We start from the raw sequence: 21025 nt of genomic DNA, 5'->3' as shown, positions 1-21025 counted from the left end.
GGAACGCTAGTAGAACTACAACATCTCGTTCAAAGTCTCAACATATAATGCAACAGTTACGGCTTGAAAATTATTTTGAAAAAAACTAAATTTATGGTAATCGCGAAATCAAAGAACATCAGCGCTAATCTTGTAATAGACAATACAGCGATTGATCGTGTGTCCTGTTATAAATATCTAGGTGCTTGGATCACAGACGATACTGATCAAACAAAAGAGATTAAATGTAGAATAGAAATTGCTAGATCAGTCTTTAATAGAATGCACAAATTCTTTTGCAATCGTGATATTAACATAAAGTTACGAATACGAATGCTGCGGTGTTATGTCTTTTCCACCCTGTTATATGGAGTTGAGGCTTGGACACTAAAACAGTCGACTGTAGAAAGCATCGAAGCATTCGAGATGTGGTGCTATAGGCGCCTTCTCAAAATATCATGGATGGACCGCGTCACTAACACGCAAGTACTCCAAACTTTAGACAAAAGATGCAAAATTTTAAATGAGATAAAAACTAGAAAGATGGAATACTTGGGGCACATTATGAGGGGTGAAAAGTACGAACTTTTAAAAAATATCATGCAGGGTAAAATTAAGGGCAAAAGAAGTGTGGGAATGGTTCGGGTGTAGTTCGATTGAACTTTTTAGGCGCACTGCTATCAAAGTCGCATTGGCCATGATGATTTCCAATCTCCGCTGGGAGTGGCACGTAAAGAAGAAGAAGAAGAAGAATTTTTTACTAAAATATAATTAACGACTTAATTGTTTATTACTGTTTTCTGCTTAAATTTCAGGTAATTTCAATAAATCAGCAGATAAACGTGTAACGTTGTAACGTTAGCTCCTATTTATTGCTTGCAGTTAACCCATTTGTTTTACATTTTTGCTAAAAACGCCAATATAGTTATCTATATAAATATCTAGGACTGCGATTTTTTCACCGTTACCTCAGAAGGTAACGAAGTAGAATGAATAGTCGGTTGCATCTGTGCGTGAGATGAATACGTGTGTGTTTTTATCTACAGAATGTCCTAAAATTTAGATAATATTATCTCTTTTAGTATTTTAAAGAGCATTTTAACTAAGAAGTGAAATAACGAGATAGTAGCTTAAATAATAGTCAATATCCTTATATTCTTATTGTGTTGCGAAGTAATAGGTACAATAGTGCATTGAGAAAGAAGCTCTTATGCCTTGCCTTTGATCAGACAATTGTATGATCTTACGGTGGAAGAATTATTTCGCACAGAAGCTACAAAAGAAAAATTTTAGGAAACTGTACATATTACAAAAATCCTCGTTATATCCAATATTTAAAACCCTTGTGCCATAGTAGATATCAACTTTACCAAATTCTAAACTCTCTTTCTCTAAGACAACATAGCTTACCGTTGTAAGTAATGAAGAATGATTCTTCCTGAAGAGTCCATGCTCTTGACAACACACCATAAGAGTGTTGCAAATCAATTACATTAAAGACAGTTGGAGATTGTCTGTACGTCCCAATCTCAACTGGGCCTGCCAACTGAAGCTCAGCCTGAAGTTGGCATTGAATTTATTTTAAATTAAATTAAAATCTAATATAATTGCTATAAAATTTAACATGTTAATGTCCCCAAAAAAGACAAAATGCATCGTTATAACGGATAATCGAACAAGTAATGGAGTTTACATTTATACGCAGCACACTATCTAGCTATGGAAAGGTATAGCAGTCCCACGAATGGACGCTATTCGTATAACACTATTAACACGTTGCCGCGACAAAAATATTTGTAACGACGAAATTTACCCTGTAGGAATAATAGAAAATAGAATTTGACAAGATGTTGATATGTCATATAAGGGGATGTAATGTGTTACACAATTTGAAGAACATGTCCTCGGTTGCTCAGTAACAGAAGAGATATGGGGTGGTTCATAACGGGATGTTATTAATATGTTCTTAGTAGCTTAGAAACAAAAAAAAATTAAATAAGAATATCAAATAAAAAGAAATAAAATATTGGGCGCCACAGGCTTCCTTATGGGAACCAAAAATATGCAAAAATAGAAACGTAAAAGAAAAGATAGATAAATCAAAAAGTAACGTTACTTACCTTATCTATGTCTTTACTAATGCACATCTTTGTTGTTCTTTCGAAACAAGAGAAAGGGAAAAGACAATAATAAATAGTATGTTGCAGTGAATCAAACAATATTTATTGAAACAAAATAAAATAAAATTATAAGGAACTGCGATCTCTTGCGGTTTTACAAAGAGAGATCATGTTCACCAAAAAAAATGTAAAGTTTACGTAAAAAATAATATCTTGTATACTAGTCCTGTATCTTCTCTTGGTTGATTTTAAGTCCAAGGCACAGTTACACTTCATTAAATGTCACTTTACAAAGGAATAGATACATGAACAGTACATCAATGGTTACTTCCATAGTTTATAGAAAAATTCAGCATTTAAAAAATCATACCAATAGTGGTATGATAGTATCGACATCCACCTAACAGTAGCGAAAATGCCGAAGTCCACGTTATAAACCGCCATGTATGCCGGACTGAGCTAAGCTACAAGCATTAGCCCACCTGTCGAAGAACTTAACTTGCAACTACATTCTAAACGAACTTCACTTGATAATTTCAGGAATAGAACTCTTCAACTTCCCAATCTTGACTTCTTGACGGCTCAAACTAGACTTCTCTACAGCTCAAACGTAACTGACTACAGCTCCAACGTGACTTCTTGACGGCTCAAACGTGACTGAATTTTTCGATCTCCTAAAATCAATCTTTAGAAACCAAACGTCCCTTCCAAAATCATTCGATCTCCCCATCAACAATCCTCAACGACCAATTACAGACTTAAGACACTTCCCTAGTTAGAATATTGACAAATAAGAAGTCACTTAGACATGTTCTTAGCCACACCCTTTATGTTTATCAAAAACATTCACCAAGAGAATAAACAAAACGGATCCCAGCAGATACTACAACCCAATCTTCCCATGAAAAGCACTGATTTAGCTGTCTTCACAACTAAGGCCCGTTCTCAGACGAGTCAGCAAAAAGACACTTGGACTCTTATCTCTGAACCACTTATCTCTATAAGATAAATATTTTCCAGTTTCACAGTCGCCAAAAACCATTAGTGAAAAATTTATAGCTAAATATCACTTTGGCGGTTTTAAATAACGTAAACACGTGGAGAAATAAAAATTTATCTATTCACGAGAAACACAAGATCGATCTAATATTATGAGAAACGAAAAAGAATCACAGATGACCTAATTCTACGCAATACACAGTACAATTTCTGAAACGGATTTAGGATACAGGGTGGAGCGATAATATTAGGGATTCGAAAACGTTAGTGATTTTTGCACCCGTTACAAAGGCCGAAAGTGGAGGATCAAGTGATTATAACAAACAGAGCCAAAGGTTGCCTGAATGAAACAATATAGAGAAATAAAAATGCCGGAAAAGAAATGAATGGCAGAATTTACAAAACCGTCATCAGACCAATAATGACATACGCAGTACAAACACGACCTGACATAGAGAAGACAAAAAGAATGCTAGCAAAAAGTAGAGATGAAACCCTTCGAAAAATTAATGGTGCGATACCATGAGACAGAGCGAGAAGTTCATATACACGGAGATACAAGGTGGAGAACACTAAGAACCACGTAAAGAACAGAAGAGTAGAATGGAATGACCATATAAGCTGAATGTCAACAAATAAAGTAGTAAAGACGCCGGGAGACGGTTCCCAATAGGAAAACGATTAGTGGAAAGACCACGAAAACGATGGTATCATAACTTCTTCTTCTTCTAAAGCTGCCTATCTTCTAGAGATGTTGGCGACCACATTGACCCATCTTATTCTATTCACATCAGCTCGAAATGGATCAGTTGACGTTAGACCAGTCCACTTCCTAAGATTCACCAGCTAGGATATACGTCCACATCCAGGGCCTCTCTTGGCTGCTATATTAGAGAAACCAAGTTAACAGAATGCCAAATGATCGGTTCCTCAAATTACCAAAGACACACCTAGACAGCTTGGACGACCGCTTACGAGATGGTACGAAAGTCTATCTTCGTCTTCTCAACTGCTACTGCTGAACCATTGAAGAAAACACAGAACGTAGTCCTAACGTAAAATGAAAAAAAAAGACTAAATTAATAAAGTCTATATTCAACTCTAAACTATCAAAATTTTTTTAATAATTTAAACAAATAGTTTTTATTTTTTTTGAAAATAAAAGTGGGGCTTGGAAATTAATGTGGAAAAAACTAAATACCTACCCATAGGAGCTGAGTTATCCAATATCGAACTAGAGGATGATGAAGAAATCACATCCTGTAGTGAATACACGTACCTGGGAGTAATCTTCTATAGAACGGGAAAAGACGATGAGGAAATAAAGAAAAGGGTAACACAAGCTAGAAAAACAATTGGCTGCTTAATTTGAATACTTTGGAGCTCCGAAATAGGAATACAGCGAAAATACAATCTCTATGAAACACGTATTAAAAGCAGCCTACTTTACGGAGCAGAAACTTGGAGAATAACCGAGAACAACAGGAAAAAATTAGAAGCTGTAGTAATGGATGTGTTTAGAAGATCGTTAGGTATATATAAAGAGTTCGAAATGAGGAAGTAAGACGACGAATTGGAATAGATGGTTACTTAACAACAGACATTGAGAGGAAACAGTTGATTTGGTATGGTCATGTTCAAAGAATGGAAGACACAAGATTGCCCAAAAAGATTATGCAGTGGGTACCACCAAACCGCAAAAAATGAGGAAGACCTAAAAAGACATGGAAAGAAGGGGTAACCAAAGCAATGAGTACAAGGGATCTTAGAGGTGGCCAATGGGATGATAGAAGGACGTGGAAGTTAGGCATCGGACAACGTCGAAAGACGTTCTAAAACCAATACATGCATACATGAAAATAAAAGCCAGCTATCGAGCACAATTATTATCTATTAAATCTTGCCCTAGTACTTTCGCATCAGGGACATTTCGTCAAAAAAGGAGAACCTATCCAGCACATCTCGGAATGTCGTAGACATTTACTTAAAAATAATAGAAATATCACACGCCGGACAAGAATCAAACAGGTTAAAATAATTGTTCGGAGGCTACATTATCGGCTATGTTTGGAGATAAAAAATTGCTTATGTTTTTATTTTACCTCCAAATACAGCCGATAATGTAGCCCCCGAAAATTTATTTTAATCTGTTGGCCCTTTATCCAGTGTCGTGTGTGTTATTTGTATTATTTCTAAGTATTTTTATCGTATGGCATAAATACAATAAGAACACATAATTTAAAAAAAATTTATATAAAACTTTACATGAAGCATCACAAACGAACATCTAATGTATTAATATAATGTAAAACATTTTCGGTCGCATTCAGGAACTCATCGAAAACTCCAGGGTACCGCCTTCGGGGGCATTCCTCAATAATGTGGCGGACGGTCTGCCGTTGCGCACCACAGTCACACTCAGGAGTAAGGGCCTTTCCCCATTTATGCAAGCTGTCAGCACATCTACCGGTACCTGTTCTTATTCTGTTCAGCGCCGTCCATGTGTTGCGGGGCAGTTCAAAGCCTGGCGGTTTCTGATCGATACAGGCCATTTGGTGTGATTCCTGTGGTGAGTCGCTCTCCCATTGTCTTCTCCAAGCGTTGGTGAGGTCGAAATGTTCCTGATGTAGGGAGGTGGCCCTGAACAATGGGGGATATCTGGAGCGCAGTCTGTTCATTTCGATATCAGGTGGATTGTTAGTTGATGGTTAGCCTCGATTTTTCGATATTCTCTGAGAAGAGAATGACTTCTTCTTAGTTTCGGCGGTGGAATGTGACTCAGAATGGGAAGCCAATAGTTCGGTGTTGGTCGAATTGTACCTGAGGTCATTCGCATTGTCTGGTTTAATTGGGTGTCAATGATCTTCGTGTGTTTGCTATTGAGCCATACCGGCGAAGCATATTCAGCCGCCGAGTAGAGTCCGAGAGCGGATGATCTGAGTACGGAGGCTGAGGACCCCCATGTGGTGCCACATAGCTTTTGGATTATATTATTTCGCGTCTTCAGTTTTTCTGCCGTTCTTTGTAGGTGTTCCTTAAAACTTAAAGTTCTGTCAAGAGTCACTCCAAGATATTTTGGTGTTGAGTTTATGAGTGAGTAGTCTGTTTTCAAAGTGAACGGAGAGTTTTTTGTTAGCTTGGGCATTATTCAGATGGAAACAGCACACTTCAGTTTTCGTTGCATTGGGCCGTAGCCTCCATTTGCGAAAATATTCACCCATAACAGCAAGGTCATCCGTAAGTATTGTTTCTGTAACATTCATGTTATTATGTCTTGCTGCAATGGCCCAATCATCAGCGTAGCCAAATTTCTGCGAAGTTGTCCTAGGTAGGTCCGCGATGTATAAATTAAAGAGTAAGGGTGCCAAAACATATCCCTGTGGCAGTCCAATGCTGAGCTTCATTTGGACACTTCTTAAGTTGCCCATTGTGACGTGAAAAGGTCTGTCGGTGAGCATGCTATCGATGAGTTTGGTTACCTTTTGGCATGGGATGGCACGGATCAGTTTGCAGATTAGTCCTTTTCTCCGGACGGTGTCTGGGAAAATAAATAAATAAATATTTTTAAGTAAATGTCTACGACATTCCGGGATGTGCCGGATAGGTTCTCCTTTTTTGACGAAATGTCCCTGATGCGAAAGTACTAGTAGTAAGGCAAGATTTAATAAATAATAGTGCTCGATATTTGTATTTTATTTGTAAAATTCATATATTCGAGCATTCAAGCGTATCTTATTGAAATCATTTTTATTTCAAACATATTTTGGCAACATTCTTTTATATTCAAAATTATTTTTCTAGTCCCCATGGTGCCCGGGTTTCGGGAGTAGTAGAAGAAACTCCAGGTCGACTGGAATACGAAGTGGCTCTTTATAAAGAAGCTCCAGCTGCAAGACTTAGTAACATTACAAGCAGCGAACTGCCGGTGGATCAAGCGGTACCTATTGGTACAAAATTGCAGCTGAGAGCAAGGATAAGTCCGGACTCGGCGTGGAAATTTGTCAAGCTGATGGAAGTTACAGTTAGCCCTGATCCAGACGATCCTCATATGGCAGGCAGTGTAGCTTTAGTTAAAGATGGGTAAGTCATACAAATTATAATTTATTTGAGAAAGTGACACCTATTTGGGTCATTTTTATATTATTAACCATCCAAAAAAATTGGCAGGAGAAAGTGTAGTCATCATCATCTTTTGCTTTTACAACTCTTCGTGAGTCTTTGCCGCGTTTACTATTCTCTTCCATTGGTTCCGATCCTGTGCTACTATTTCCCATGGGGTCACTTCCATCTTCTCCAGGTCTCCTCTGACTGCATCTTTCCACCTTTTTCTAGGCCGTCCTGCCGGTCTTCTACCGTCTGGTTTTTCCCAAAACACATTGCTAATCAGTCTGTCGTCATCACCAGTGGCGTAGCTAGGGTGGGGCAGGGCGGTCCGCACCGGGTGTCACCCGTTCGGGGGTGACACCCGATCACAAAAGAATGAATCGTTAATTTGTAACTTTTCTCACTTTACAATCAAAATAATTCTATATCAAATTGTGAACACACGAAACCGAAAAAAATCAAGGTCAAAGAGGCATTTCTTGGATCTTTTCCGTTAAAAGGAAAAAAGCAGCTGATCTAAGTAACGAAATTCTCAAGAAGCTTGAAATTGATTAATTATTCAAAATATACATTTGTCGGATTTTCGTTGATTTTACCAATCTTTATTTTTTTGGATTTGGGGTGACACCATTGATTACCGCCCCGGGTGTCACCCATGCTAGCTACGCCACTGGTCATCACTCCATATCACGTGCCCTGCCCATCTTAGTTTATTGGATTTTATGTATCTCTCGATGTTTCCTTGTCCGAAGAGAGTCTCTAATTCATTGTTGTATCTGCTCCTCCATTCATTTGTCACACTGTCCCTACAAGGACCATAATATATAACTCGCAGTATTTTGCGTTCCCATACTAATAGTTTATTGATTTCTGTCTTTCTCAATGTCCATGGTGCACTTCCGTATGTCACTGCTGGTCGTATTATGGTTTTGTATATTTGGATTTTAGGCACGTCTTTGACGTCATTCGATGTTGAACTGCAAAGAATTTATTCCCCGCCAGTATTCGTATTTCAACCTCCCGTTCTCCTGCGTTGTCACTAGTAATTGTTGTTCCTAGGTATTTGAATTCTTTGACCACCTCAAAATTATGAACGTTTATGGTAATGTTTTGTCTTATTCGCTGTCATTCCTTTCTTGACACGACCATGTATTTAATTTTTTCTTCGTTTATTTTCAGGCCGACGTTTAGTGTTGCTTCTTCAAAGTTCGAAACTAAGTATATCCTTAAATTAACTTTCAGTGTTGTCTGTGCTACTGCATCTACGTCATCTGTAAATGCGAGAACAATCTTTGCTCCTCTGGCAGTTATGTCTGGTTTGACTCTGGTATAGATTTTTCGCATTGCATATTCCAATGCTAGATTAAATAGTAATGGGGACAGTGAGCTCCCTGTCTGAGTCCGATGTTTACACCGAATGGCTTTGCACGGTCAGCTTCTTTGGTACGCTTAGCTCCACCATTGCACTCCACACAGTTTTAAGCGATCTATGGAATCATATGCTTGTTTGAAGTCTATGAAGATCTGATTTTATACAGAGTGAGTCACTGAAAACAGTGAACTCATTTTACTCTGATATTTAATAATATTCATTAGATCTGCAATCTTCTTTCCATAGATAGCACCAATCCCCTCATGTTATATTCAACAAGCTCCTCCCATGCCTGCTTAATTGCTTCCCGTAGTTCTATTCTATTCCGTGGCCTAAGGTTTGTTTTATTTAATTTCTTTACCAACTCTGCTCACAAATTCTCGATAGGGGGTCTGGACTCAGGGAAAGCCACGGAAGAACATTAACATGAGTTTTCTTCAACCATTCTCAACATACGACTCTACTCGTAAGCACCGGGCAATTGTCATATCAGAAGATGAAGTTGCTATTGGGAAATCTCTGGATCACTGATGGCATGATTATGTTCTCAAGAATATGTTTGCAATTAAATCATGTCAATTTTTCTTCTATATGAAAACCAACGTTTGGGCCTGCAGCACTTATCCATACCCATACGTTGATTGAGGATCCTCAACTATTTCTTAAATGATGAGTTTAGAGTCTATAATTTCTCGGCCTATAAACTCTTATTGGGCCATTGCTATATGATTGAAACACTTTTTCATTGGAAAATGCAACGTTAGAACAAAAGTTGTCTTCATGACATATCTTCTTCTTCTACGGCACTACAGCCCAAATTGAGCCTTGGCCTCCTTTATTTTTTGCCTCCACCCTTGCCTATCTGTGGCTGCTCTTCTCCATACACGGACTCCTAAAAGGGCTTATGCGTCGCTGTTTACTGTGTCTTCCCAGCGCTTTCGTGGCTTCCCAACCGGTCTCTTTCCTTGCATTCTAGCATTCAGTGCTCGTTTTGGTAGCCTATCCTCTCCCATTCTTATCACATGTCCGGCCCATTGCAATCTTTGTAATCTAATGAAGTCTGACAGGGGCGTTTCCTTATAAAGTTGATAAAGCTCGTTGTTGTATCGACTTCTGAAGATTCCATTTTCCCTCACAGGTCCTAGTATTCTCCTAAGTACTTTCCTTTCGAATGTGTCGAGTTTGTTTTTGGATGTTTCTTTCAGCACCCAGACTTCACTGCCATAGCATGTTATTGGTCGAATTAAGGTTTTATAGATTCTCATCTTTGTATTTCGGTGGACATATATGACATATATGATTACAAATATATGAATTCATTACAAAATGCAACTCATCTTCTCTTGTGATCCTCAGCCAAAAAAGCTTTTCTTGCAGCTGCACAATTTATCAATGTGCTTGCTTTAAGCCTTATACATGCAATGCGAATGCTGCCCGGAAACGCTGTCTCTTCGCTAAGTTTTCGAGCTGTGGCAAAAGGAACGTCTCTCAGATAATCTACTAAAACCTCATCTTATTGCTCTGTGGAGATCTTTTGCCCTCTTGAACCACCCAACCGTGCTAAAGAGTGAAAATGATCCCATCTTTGTTTGATTTTCTATATGCACACATGGCTCACGTTCAAATCTGCAGCAACTTACCTTAGTCACCAACCTAAAGAACAGTTTTAATTGTTTTTCGTAATACATTGGATAAGTATAACCATAGTTAACTGTGGTGCTGGTGCATGAGATTTAACCTTTTACCTTTTTGATGGAGTAAGAATAGTGGCTTTCATTAAAGGTCCATTCACACAGATGAGTTGTTGTTTCCAGGTCTTTCCAAGCTTATATTGGTGCCCAAGTGGAAATACAGGCTATTAAAATCTATTTTAGAATCTATTTTTGTTTTTTTTTCTGTTTTAGCTGCTATTATCGTTGTCATTATTATTTTTTTTTTGTTTAAAACGATTCTTGTTAAATAAATACATAGTATCAAAATTAATAATATTGATTTCCAAATCATGAAAGCTAGTTAATAAATTTCTATACACCAACATTTTGTGCATGAAAGTCAGCAACCCAAAAAATTTATATGATATTTACAGGAAATTCATTTTAAATAGCGTGTTTTATAGTATATTAAGTATGGAGAACGGTAAGGGTTTTATACCGATCGAAGACAATTGTTTGGAGGAGGAACGGAGCGACGACTCCAATTATTGTCTGAGATCGGTTACCCTTAACGTTCGACATGCTTATAAAGTTTTTTGCACGATTGATACCATTATAAATTATAAAATTAAACATTTTCGTCATATTGACTAGTTTCATTCATTTTATCAAGATAGATACTTTGGTTGTTAGGCAGTAACTAGGGTGCATAACAACAATGGAGAATTGAGTTTTTATTTAGTTGTCAATAATTTTAAGTACAATTTTGATTATTATAAATTAAAATATGAGCGAAAGTGAATTTGAAGAAATTGAACGGGCTTGGGAAGAAGGGTGTTCCGCAATTATTCCCGAAAAATCCAAAATCCGTTATCAAAATACCTACCAAAGTTTTAAAAAATGGTGCGAAGGCAAGAATTTAAGAATCGAAGAAAAGACTGTATTGGCATATTTCGTTCAAAGACATATGCAGTTGAAAGCTCCTGGAAGCCTCTGGGCAGAATATTCAATGATTAAATCCACCGTTTTTCTTTATGATGGCATTGATATTTCCAAGTTTTCAACTATGATCGCGTATTTGAAGAGAAAAAATGTTGGATACTACTAATGTATGCGATTCTACAGGAGTTTCTGTTAGAAGTGAAACCACAGCCCAAACAAGTGGGATTTCATTAAATAATTTAACAAATTGTACCATAAGTTTCAATATTAATAAATAATTCGTTAGTTTTCTTTATTCTTTCAAAAAATAAATTAAAATTAAGAGATTTTTTAACTCGACGGTAAGTGAATTACTTACCGTCGAGTTGGAGTACTTACCGTCGAGTTGGATTACTTACCGTCGAGTTGCTAGTAAATGTCACCTACTGACGTAAAATCTGTGACGGTAAACAGTCAAAAATAATCAATCGTGCAAAAAATTATTTATGCCTACAAAAACATTTAATAAAATTAATATTTTACACTCATTAGAAAGTTGAATTTATTCATTACCTCCATATGATATTTATTTAAAGATTACACGAATATAAAAAAAATTAATTAGACCTCCATGCAATTTTACTTTTCATTTTTTATCTTCTGTATAAAATTAAACAATAATAGTAAAAGTTATTTAGTTTTTGAATTATTCAAAAGTTTACTAATACAAGATATGATTATTTTATTTCTAACAAAAAAACCATACACTCCTGGCCAAAAAAATCAGGACACCTTAAAAATGGGTCATTTTTGATGTCTCGAATTTCCTAAACCTCTTGTCCGATTTTAGTGATTTTTTTAATATGTTATAGCATTATTCTCTAAGAATATGGATGTAGTAATAGTGTTGCTGAACAGGTAAATTTCATTGTAAACCTGGTGCAATAATAATACTGTGTTTTTAGCATTTAATATTCTAGCATTTAAAAAATATTGAAATTAAAACTCAACTGTAGCCTTAGCCTTTCTTAACATTCTGCTTTTTGACTCATTCACTTATGTTGGATAATGAAAAAGTTAGGTACTTTGACAACTAGCCATGTTCTTCATCAATACAGGATGTTTCTAAATAAGTCCAACAAACTTTAAGCGTTAATTCTGCATGAAAGAATAATGACCGTTTGATTTACAAACATATGTCTGCAAATGCTTCGTTTCCGAGATATCGGATGTTGAATTTTTTCTTAAACACTGAAGATTTATTTATTGCTCTAAAATCGGTTGAGATATGCAAAGGAAATTTCGTAGGATTTAAGAGGTAGTTATTTCACAGTTTTTGACATACAACTAAAAATTTTATCAAAAATGAATCATCATTTTCAATTTCGTTGCAACACGAAACTACAGCCGCATCACTATTTCAGTTCAATCAGAGAGTGCAGCAAGTACCTCTACCAGTTTCGAAACTTATTAGTCTCTCATCAGGAGGCACATATGCTGCTCTCTCTGACCCAACTAGGACAAACCCCGGCGTGCAGTCACGGATTGTAACGAACGAAATGGCAGTGATGCCATAGCGGCAACTGCTATCAAAAAACTATGTTTTAAAAAAATGTTATATTCGCCATTGGCGTGCATACAGGTAATATGACCGGGTAATATGACCCGTATGCACGCCAATGGTAAATATAAAATACATAATTGTATGTCAAAAAATGCGCAATAACTGCCTCTTAAAACCCATTAAATTTCATTTGCATGTCTCAACCGGTTTTAGAGCAATAAATAAACCGTCAGTGTGTAAGAAAAAATTCAGCATCCGATATCTCGGAAACGAAGCATTTGCAGACATAATATGTTTATAAATCAAACGGTCATTATTTTTTCATGCAGAATTGCCCCTTAAAGTTTATCGCACTTATTTAGAAACACCCTGTATTAATGAACAACATGACTAGTTGTCAAAGTACCTAACTTTTTCATTATCCAACATAAGTGAGCGAGTCAAAAGCAGAATGTTAAGAAAGGCTAAGGCTACAATTGAGTTTTAATTTCAATATTTTTTAAATGCTAGAATATTCTACAGGGTGTTACGAACTTTCAGTGAAAAACACAGTATTATTGTTACACCCCGTATACAATGACATTTACCTGTTCAGCAACACTAGTACTATATCCATATTCTTAGACAATAAGGCTATAACATATTAAAAAAATAACTAAAATCGGGCAATAGGTTTAGGAGATTCGAGACATCAAAAATGACCCATTTTTAAGGTGTCCCGATTTTTTTGGCCAGGAGTGTAATTAAATTATTAGCTTGCAAAATTCAAATTTCAAATCAAAGAATTTAAACGAGGTATAGTCCAGTGAAATGTTACATTTTTATGCCTTACCTTGCATATTTAAGAGGACGCATTTTTTTTTTGTATTTTGGGAGGGGGTACGTATAAGCTTAAATTAAAATTTCTAGAGTCGCCACTCTTGTTCCCTGGGCTCCATATCGGAAATAGGGTGCAAAAGGTTTCCGCGCTGTATCTCGTAAGTCATTATTTGTAGCAAATTAAGTTGCCTGCTACTTTATTCCTATTACTTTGAATCGTAAAATGGAAAATAAAACAATATAAAGAAAAATAGCTACAAATTGTTGAATAAATTTTATTTTGGGCTTATACCTTTTTTCTGGTTCATTTACAATAAAATGACAATCAGAGCAATATTTTAGAAGGATTTTCAAGAGTTAATTTTCGCTACTTTGTTTCATTTCTTTAATTTATCTGGGTTTTAGAGCGCTCCATTATTTTCTGGAGTTTTGTTCTTAACATTCCTATGTTATAACCTTTTCCACATAACCTATGTGGTAAAGTTTGGAGGAGCATTTTTTACGTGGTATCTCTATGGAACATTTATCTGAGTTTCATCCCTTTAATAAAATAGTAGGTACCGCCTGTAGACTTTTCCTCATGCGTTTTCGGAAGTAGCTATTTGCCATTATATTAGTGAATTCTTTTTCTTCAGCCTGTTTACATCCACTCCTGGACAAAGACCTCCTCATAAGTTCTCCATTATTCGCTGTTTTGTGCTATTTGGTACCAGTTTCTCCTCATTTTTGCTTGGATGTCGTCTAGCCATTGTTTTTGTGGTCTTCCGTCAATACGACTGTGCTCCAATGTACAATGTTTCTCGTCCACCTTTCGTTGTTTTGCCGTGCCACGTGTCCTATTGAACACGTATTCAAACACGAAAAATTTAAACAAAGCCACCAAAGAATTGAAAAAGCTAATCATAGCAGAACCAAATCAGGGAATCCAATGTTACCTGAAAAGCCTTACACTTACAGAGGCCACAGATTATTCGCTGTGGAAAGCAACGAAAAAATTAAAAAGAGCTTACTTGTCTAATCCACCAATCAGAAATGATAACACCTGCGCCAGAAATGATAAAAAAAATCTGAAGCTTTTGGCAAATATCTGAAAAAAGTCTTCATGCCCTTTCCTTCGGAATTATCTGCTGAAGAAGAACACGAAATTACCGACTATCTGAATTTACCCTTCCAAATGGATCTGCCTCATAACAAGTTCACTATTAGAGAAGTCCAACAAACAATTATGGAAGAAATTTACATAAAAAAGCTCCTGGTTTCGATTTGCTATCTGGAAAAATTCTTCAAGAACTATCCGAAAAGTGCTATAGACTTATTACTTACATATTTAATTCTATACTACGACTAAATTATCTTCCTAGCATCTGGAAAGTTGCCCAGATCGTTATGATACCCAAGTCCGGGAAGAAAACAGAAGAGTTAATGTCGGGTCCATAGATATTTCGCCTGTCGGCAAATTCAAACAGATAACATTTGTATTGTTACGAAATTCGAGTAACCGATGTCCCTTTTGTTAAGGCACACGCCGGTATTTTTACAACCGGGTTACTCATTGTAAATCAATCAGTTTAACACTTGAAAATGTATACTTGGGCATTAGTACAGTTAAAATTGTTAGACGATTATATTTAGATGAAATATTAAGCAATAAAATTGAAACTTTTTTCTACTTTTAAGGACAAAAAAGCAAGTTCATTAGCGGAACGTGAATTCAAAATTATTCTGCAGATTATATTTGAAGCAATATTTGATTAAAACATCTCATTTTTGGTGGTAAAAATATATTAAATACATATATTAATTTGTCTGGACTAAAGGTGGTAAAAGGTGGTCTGGAGTTATATTTTTGTTTGAATTTGCCGACGGGCGATAGATAGATGGTGTCAACTTTATCTTCCTACAGACCGATAAGTCTAGTGTCAATTCTTTCCAAGGTTTTTGAAAAGCTATATGTTAAAAGGCTGAAAACTATAATAGACGAAATCCAGATAATTCCAGATCACCAATTTGGATTCCGCAATAAACACGGGACAATAGAACAAGTTCATAGAGTGGTAAATCAATAAGGACCTGAATAGTAAAAGATATTGTTCAGCATCTTTCCTCGATATATCTGAGGCTTTCGACAAGGTGTGGCACGAAGGATTGCAAGTTAAACTAAAGAAGTTACTGCCCCATCCCCACTTTCAACTTCTAAAATCATACCTGACAGATAGGCACTTCCAAATAAACATGGAAGTGAATATACAGAGTTGCATCCAATAAATTCAGGAGTTCTACAAGGTCCGATCCAAGGTACTTGGACCGATCCTGTACTTATTGTATACTGCAGACGTGCCATCAACACGACTTACCACTGTTGCGACATTTGCCGATGACACAGCCATTTTGGCGTCCCACACTGGCCCAACATCAGCCTCTAGGAACCTGCAAACTAGTCTAAATAATGTCCAAAACTGGCTAAAAAGATGGCGTATTAAAGCAAATGGATTGAAATCAACACATGTGACGTTTACCCTCCGCAGAGAAACGTGCCCACCTGTTCAATTTATTAATTGTCAACTTCCACAATCTGATAGCGCCAAATATCTCGGAATTCACCTGGATCGACGACTGATTTGGACAAAACACATATTCACTAAGCGCAAGCAACTTGGCCTCAAATTAAGAAACATGTATTGGCTCATCGGTCACAGATCAAAACTGTCAATAAACAATAAAATATTATTTTACAAAACAATCTTAATAGTGAGGCCGATATGTGATACAATTGCACATTTAATGATACAAGCATATAATTTGGACCACATACTACACATATAAAGGTTCAAATTTAGATATGAGGCCATCTCAAATTTTACCTTTTACAAAAATGGCGGGATTCAAAATGGCGACTATACATATGTGACTAATAGCACGATAACTTTTGAACGAGACTTCAGATTTCAACCAAATTTGGTATATAGGTTCTTTTTTGATTTACAAGATGCATGTGGTGAACCAGAAGAATCGGTTTACCAGAAGTTGTGTTTTTACTGGTTGTTTATGTAAAAAATATGTTTTTTTTTCAATTTTTTCCCTCTGTATATATTAATTTTTCAAAAAGGTAATACCGCAATTGAATAGAGCATAAAATTATTTTGTAGAAAATATTTTGAAAATTTTAGTTATGTTAATTACCATTTAATAAATGCATAATGTATCTTCACATGTACCTATGTGTGACAGATTCGTACAAATATTATAAGAATTATTGTGAATTTAATCGTAGAAGCATATAATTTGGACCACATATACTACACACATCAAGGTTCAAATTTAGATAAAAGGCCATCTCAGATTTTACTTTTTACAAAAATAGCGGGCATTCAAAATGGTGACTATACATATGTGACTAATAGCACGATAACTTTTGAACGAAAAGTCCGATTTCAACTAAATTTGGTATATAGGTTCTTCTTTTGATGTGCAAGACCAAAGTCTTAAACCGGAAGAATCGATTTACCAGAAGTTGTGTTTTTCCTGATTTTTATGTAAAAACATGTTGTTTTTCTAATAATTCTTTCACCCTGTATATATTAATTTTTCAAAAAGTTAATACCGGCGTTGAAAAGAGCGTAAAAATATTTTTATTCAATATTTTGAACTCTTTAGTTACGTTAATTACCAATTAATAAATGCATAATGTATCTTCACATGTACCTATAAACCTATGTGCGGCAGATTCGTGCAAATAATATAAGAATTATTGTGCATTTAATGGTTATATCATATAATTTGGACCACACACACTACACATACAAAGATTCAAATTTAGATATGAGGCCATCTCAGATTTTATCTTTTACAAAAATGGCGGGCATTCAAAATGAATCTGACGCACACAGGTACATCTGAAGATACGTTATGCATTTATTAAATTGTAATTAAAATAACTAAAAAGTTTAAAATCTCTCGTAAAAATTATGTTTACACTCTTTTCAATGGCGGTATTAACTTTTTGAAAAATTAATATATACAGGGTGAAAGAATTGAAAAAAACAACAGATTTTTACATAAAAAAAAACAGTAAAAACACAACTTCTGGTGAACCGATTCTTCCGGTTCAAAACCTCGATCTAATTCATCCAAAAAATAACCTTGATGACAAATTTGGCTGAAATCGGACTTTTCGTTCAAAAGCTATCGTGCTATTACTCACATAATATGTATAGCCGCCATTTTGAATACTCACCATTTTTGTAAGAGGCAAAATCTGAGATGGCCTCATATCTAAATTTGAACCTTTATATGTGCAGTATATGTGGCCCAATTTATATGCTTGTATCATTAAATGTGCAATTCTTATAAATATTTGCACGAATCTGCCGCACTATAAAACCTGTGTAGACCTACGGCATCCAGCTTTAGGGAACTGCTAGCAACTCCAACATACCCATCGTGCAGAGGTTCCAAAATAAAGTACTACGAACTATTGTTGATGCTGCCTACTACGTCAGTAACGAAATCATTTAGCATGGTATCCCTTTAGAATCCATCAAAGATGCCATACATCGTTTTAGTGTCAACTACAGTGAAAAAGTATCAGTGCAGCCAAATCGGTTTGGGCCCAACTAAACGTGCGCGATGCCAATGAAATCCGTAGGCTAAAACGTCTACTGTCATCCGATCTATCTACATCACACAGACTTTAGTTTAGTTTTTTAAGGCAAATGATTGTAAATTCATACCAACAATGTTTAACTTAGGTTTAGATATATTTTTAAAAGAGATTATTCATTGGAATAATAGGTACTCTACATGTCATCAGCTTCATTGTCAGAAAAACTCTTATTGCCTAATAGGCAGATTGCAGATCTCTCAAGGAGTTAATAAAAAAAATTTGAATTACAAATTCACAAATAAATGTGACAAAAGACAAAATTCGAAGGACACTACAAATTTTTCATTTATCCTAGTTTCGAATCTTGTATCATTAGGTAGTTTATTAGGAGTATGTTGTAATTTTGTGTGACGATGCCGGACATCTAAGAGGTTAGGACTGTAATTCTTCAAAACAAGACCATTTTCCGCTACCACCATATTCTGGTGACTGGTGATACTACTTATATCTTCCTATTGTTATAATACCACAGAAGCGAGTCTTCATTGTCCGTTTTTAGTATTCTGTATATGAATTTGGAAAAGAGTTGTCAGTGGCGGTACCAGTACGTCAGTAACGATAATTAAGGGTCGATAGGTCGACTTAAACAGAATGATGCTTCTTAGTTCGTTATTAAATTACTTGCTTTTTCACTTTCTTTTAAATAAGTATTTGATTTTTAACTAAGTTCCTGATTTTTAGATAAGTTCGTGTTTAAATACGTACTGTACTGCACGAGGTAAAATATTTGGTAGTGTAGTGACTTGGTAGACTTGGTAGTCAACGTTGGCCTAAGATGGTTGATTAAGTTTCTTGATAGAGTTTCACCATGTTCCCGGAGGCTATATCTTTTAACATCGGCGTTTAGCCTGATCAATATTACTTTAACATAATGTAGATTGAATTATAATTTCAACCATTGTTTGGTTCTGGGGCTATTTAGCAAGTATTTGAATTCACTGATGATGGACTGATAGGTCCGAAAACGTTCTGAATTGGACATATTTTATTTAATCCATTGGGATTTTTTACAAATTTTAATAAATATACCTATTATATAGAAGTGGTTTTTACTTCATGTTTTTTTAACTACCTATTTGTTCGTTCGTCTATATTCCCTTTAAAATTCTTGAAAGAAAATATTTAGTCCCGATACTAGGCAGGTAGGTTCCTTTTAATCCAAGGAAGAAACGCTATCTTTAGAGTTAATAAGTAAAAGGTCACCAAATTTACAGACCATTCTGGTAGTACATGTAGGTATAGATAAGGGCGCCTCTGATGCTGATGCCTTAACGTCACAGATACTAATAAAAGGTATAAAGAAACCCGCATCCTATTGTTTGTAAAGATACTTTGCAATCTTTATAGAGAAATAATTTACTCGTACATAACATTATTCAAATGACTTCAAATAAATTCATCCACTATTACGCTCTCTGAGTCGACGACATATTTTGTTTTACTCCAGCAACAAAACAGTTAGCATATCGTGAATCTTTCAAACGACTATTTAAATAATCTGTGGAAGAGTCGGCATGCGTAACTATTATACTACATACTTGCTTCACGATTTTTTGTAATTAAGTATTTATGTATACGTAACAGTAACCTAGTTCTTGTTCAAATAAACCTTAAATTATTTAAGGAACGTAGTTGAAGTATTTATTTCACGGACGAAAAAATAATACCAAAAGGTATAAATAATATACCTACTGCTCGTCAAAAGTTGAGGATATTACCCGTTTACAAATAAAATGTTTGCTATTAAAAATGTTTCGTTATTGCCAGATCAACTGGAAGTAAACAAACCAAGTAAATATTTTTTCTGTTTATGCAAAGTTATCATTATATTTTTACAACAATAATTTGAAAGGTGTGAATTGTAAAAAAGTTCATTCTGTTTCTGAATTGTGCAGAATATTGTAATACATAGTAGGGGAGGAAAGTATGCTAAATTTGCAGTTACTCGAGCGTTATGGGGACCTATTGGGTTGTGAAGAGTAGGTCCTAAAACCAAAAAAAGTTCAGTTTTCCATAAAGTGGGGGACTTTTCATTTTTTAATTTAATTTTTCATTTCCAACAATCGTTTTTTCCAATTACAGCGCCATCTATCCATAATTCGAAAAAATGTCTCTAATAAAAGTTACTTATTTTTACGTAAGGAATCAAAATCTGCAATAAAAAATGGGGGCTCCTATTTAAGATTTTAAAGTAACCCTCCACCCCACCTTCGTGGGGGTCGTGTTTGGTGTCATTCGATAGATTTTTCAAAAATATTTGTAGGTTATTAGCAGGTATTGAACGAAAACAATTTAATAAAATCAACACAAGCAATAAACAATACAAATTACCTGCCAATTACTCTTTGTCTTCGAATAGCTACTATTGGTAGAGATTAAATGGAAATTCTCATAGGTGCCATACACACATATAAATCAATTGTTGGTGGTCAAATAGTTCAAAAAACGATAACAAAGGAACAATGGATAAATAATATAGGTGACAACAAAACAAGGTAAAAAATAAGGTACTTACAATCGTTACTCAGGACGCGTCGACCAAGTCACTAATTTTACGTCTTTTCTCGTGGGCCGTCTAAATGTTTCTCTGATGTCGAAGAGAGAACAGAATTCCTAGTTTTCACGTGATTAGTCCTTTTGCCCGCGGCCCAGATGTGCATTCGAAAATATGCAAGCGAGGAACCACGTGCGTCGACAAAGGTAAAAAAAGGGACATGATTTCGAACTATTTACACAACAAATCAATTGTACGGAATTTCCAACATTCTCCCCCCTTTAAAGGCCATAAGGTATTTAACAATAACTAATACTATATATCACTACTTGGGCAAC

General features: G+C 35.6%; 1 protein-coding gene across 1 annotated transcript in view; it reads left to right on the top strand.

Moving 5' to 3' along the window:
• LOC114327280 (uncharacterized) overlaps nucleotides 1-21025 on the top strand; it is a 198457-nt gene that overhangs the window by 166510 nt on the left and 10922 nt on the right. The window contains exon 5 of the mRNA XM_050646622.1: nucleotides 6900-7178. Coding sequence (XP_050502579.1) covers nucleotides 6900-7178 — 279 coding nt within the window. The remainder of the gene's footprint in view (nucleotides 1-6899; nucleotides 7179-21025) is intronic.

This window comes from Diabrotica virgifera, chromosome 3 (genome assembly GCF_917563875.1).
Source record: "Diabrotica virgifera virgifera chromosome 3, PGI_DIABVI_V3a".
Lineage (NCBI taxonomy): Eukaryota > Metazoa > Arthropoda > Insecta > Coleoptera > Chrysomelidae > Diabrotica > Diabrotica virgifera.
Note: the sequence above shows the minus strand (reverse complement) of the source record. Positions and strands in the feature narration are given on the sequence as shown.